The 879-nt window shown below is 47.1% G+C and overlaps 1 protein-coding gene across 1 annotated transcript in view; it reads right to left on the reverse strand.

Moving 5' to 3' along the window:
- Positions 1 to 716: 716 nt before the first annotated feature.
- EMH_0069470 (MORN repeat-containing protein, putative) overlaps positions 717 to 879 on the reverse strand; it is a gene marked incomplete at both ends in the record, with an annotated part of 4,016 nt that continues 3,853 nt past the window's right edge. Inside the window, one exon of the mRNA XM_013498873.1 lies at positions 717 to 877. Coding sequence (XP_013354327.1) covers positions 717 to 877 — 161 coding nt within the window. The remainder of the gene's footprint in view (positions 878 to 879) is intronic.

An 879-nucleotide genomic window follows, 5' to 3' on the forward strand; every position in this document is an offset into this window, starting at 1 on the left:
ATTTGTTTTGTTTTTTTTTCATTTACATACTACACGTGTTTGTTTTTTCTTTCATTTATCTTTTCCTGTTGCAGGTGTATATACACCTCGCTTGGTTGCTAGCCCATCTGCTCTCCTTCCCTGCAACTGTCGTAAACCCTAAACCCTAAACCCTAAACCCTAGGATCTCAAGCATCGCTAAATAGGGTGTATAGACAGATCAAAACGTCAGCTGTACATCTCTCTAGGTTTCTGTCTCTCCCTCTAACTGTAGTTTCCTTATCCTCTCTATGCCCTTCGTTTCTAGTGTTTAGGGTTTAGGGTTTAGGGTTTGGGGTTTAGGGTTTGGGGTTTAGGAGAGACTTCGTTAGAGTGTATTGACAAGCAAAGGACAGTAAGTCCAAGGAGGATTGATGCTTCCAAAGAAATACCAACAGCAGCTCCTGCTGCTGCTGCTGCTGCTGCTGCTGCTGCTGTTGCAGCAGCTGCAGCAGCAGCAGCAGCTCGGAGGCTGGGCGCATGCAGGGGGGCTGTCTTGAGAAGGCAGCAGCAGCAGCAGCAGCAGCAGCAACAGCACTAGCAGCAGCAGCAGCTTTCCTCTGCAGCAGCAATAGATGTAATAATAACACAAAGAAGAAGGATCCCACCAGCACGCATGCAACTGTAAACCCTAAACCCTAAACCCTAAACCCTAAACCCTGAACCCTAAACCCTAAAATATAATAAAATGTTTTCTTTTACTTCTTTCCAAATAAAGAAAACCCTTTCTTCTTTTTTGGCGGATTTGGTGGACTAGCATCAGGTGATGCTGCTGCTGCTGCTGCTCCTGCTGCTGCTGCTGTTCCTGCTGCAGCAGCAGCAGCAGCTGCTTCTGCAGCATCAGCAGCTGGGGGTGATGCT

Source organism: Eimeria mitis, genomic scaffold (assembly GCF_000499745.2).
Source record: "Eimeria mitis Houghton genomic scaffold, Emh_scaff3784, whole genome shotgun sequence".
Lineage (NCBI taxonomy): Eukaryota > Apicomplexa > Conoidasida > Eucoccidiorida > Eimeriidae > Eimeria > Eimeria mitis.